The sequence below is a fragment of the Penaeus monodon genome, chromosome 30 (assembly GCF_015228065.2).
Source record: "Penaeus monodon isolate SGIC_2016 chromosome 30, NSTDA_Pmon_1, whole genome shotgun sequence".
NCBI classification, from domain to species: Eukaryota; Metazoa; Arthropoda; class Malacostraca; order Decapoda; family Penaeidae; genus Penaeus; species Penaeus monodon.
In genome coordinates, this window is record NC_051415.1 from 17,281,685 (window position 1) to 17,282,625 (window position 941).

A 941-nucleotide genomic window follows, 5' to 3' on the forward strand; every position below is an offset into this window, starting at 1 on the left:
ATTTATTTTTTTTCCTGAAATTTGCTGCATTTAATACCAATCTATAATCTTTTCTCTAGAGACTTGGCAAACTCGAGTAACCCAGAGTCCAGGATGTGTTGCCACTTTTTTATTTGAGATTGGACAAAGTATAGGTATCTGCATAATGTTTTTGTAATTAGGTAAGTAAAATCAGTCTTTAACACTTCAATAACAAAGAAACATATCTATCTTGAGAACTTCAACAAATTTAACATATACTACCTTAACAATTAGCAGTTTGACTTTTACTGAGAACAAGAACTTGGAGGACATCACTTTCCAGTACATGATGCTTTATTGTACAGCTTAAGCAAACATGAATAGTCAACAAGCTTGACCACTACTTTAGTAAGCTTACCCGATAGTATCACAAAGCCTGTGTAGTTAGATTCTTGTGAAAGTATACCATCTACAACTGGCGGCAGGACTTGCAGCGAAAGGAGGGATCGCCGATTTCCCCTCGTCATGGCCCTTTTGATGCGACTCTCATTGCTGGTGGATGCTGCTGCTTCACCCATAGGCATCATCTCCCCCAAGCAAGCTGCACATCCCTCAGACCAATTTCCTACAACCTTTCCATCTCCCAAGAGCAGGTACTTGTCCTTCACAGACCACCTGAGGAGAATCCAATTCTACGTTGTCTACTACCATAATGCAATTTTCAGGCTTTTGTTAGTTACATGATCTCTATATGCTCTGCAACCCATGAAAGTGAACCATGCTGTCTTAGTCCAATTTTAAGGAAGAGGACATTTATGAATCAACTGCTTCCAAGTGAGAAAATATTACAAGATACTGGTCTTCTAATTAATCATAAAAAATCTGAATGGCCTTTGAACATGAAACAATAACTTTTGATCTTGTGTGAAGTCTGTATTGAAAAAAAAAAATCTGAATGCAGATTTCACATTATGCTGCTG

At 37.8% G+C, this 941-nt stretch overlaps 1 protein-coding gene across 4 annotated transcripts in view; it reads right to left on the reverse strand.

Moving 5' to 3' along the window:
• LOC119592570 (tyrosine-protein phosphatase 69D-like) overlaps positions 1–941 on the reverse strand; it is a 29,646-nt gene that overhangs the window by 14,320 nt on the left and 14,385 nt on the right. For all 4 annotated transcript variants that reach the window (XM_037941448.1, XM_037941449.1, XM_037941450.1 and 1 more), the window contains exon 13: positions 380–636. In XM_037941448.1, coding sequence (XP_037797376.1) covers positions 380–636 — 257 coding nt within the window. The remainder of the gene's footprint in view (positions 1–379; positions 637–941) is intronic.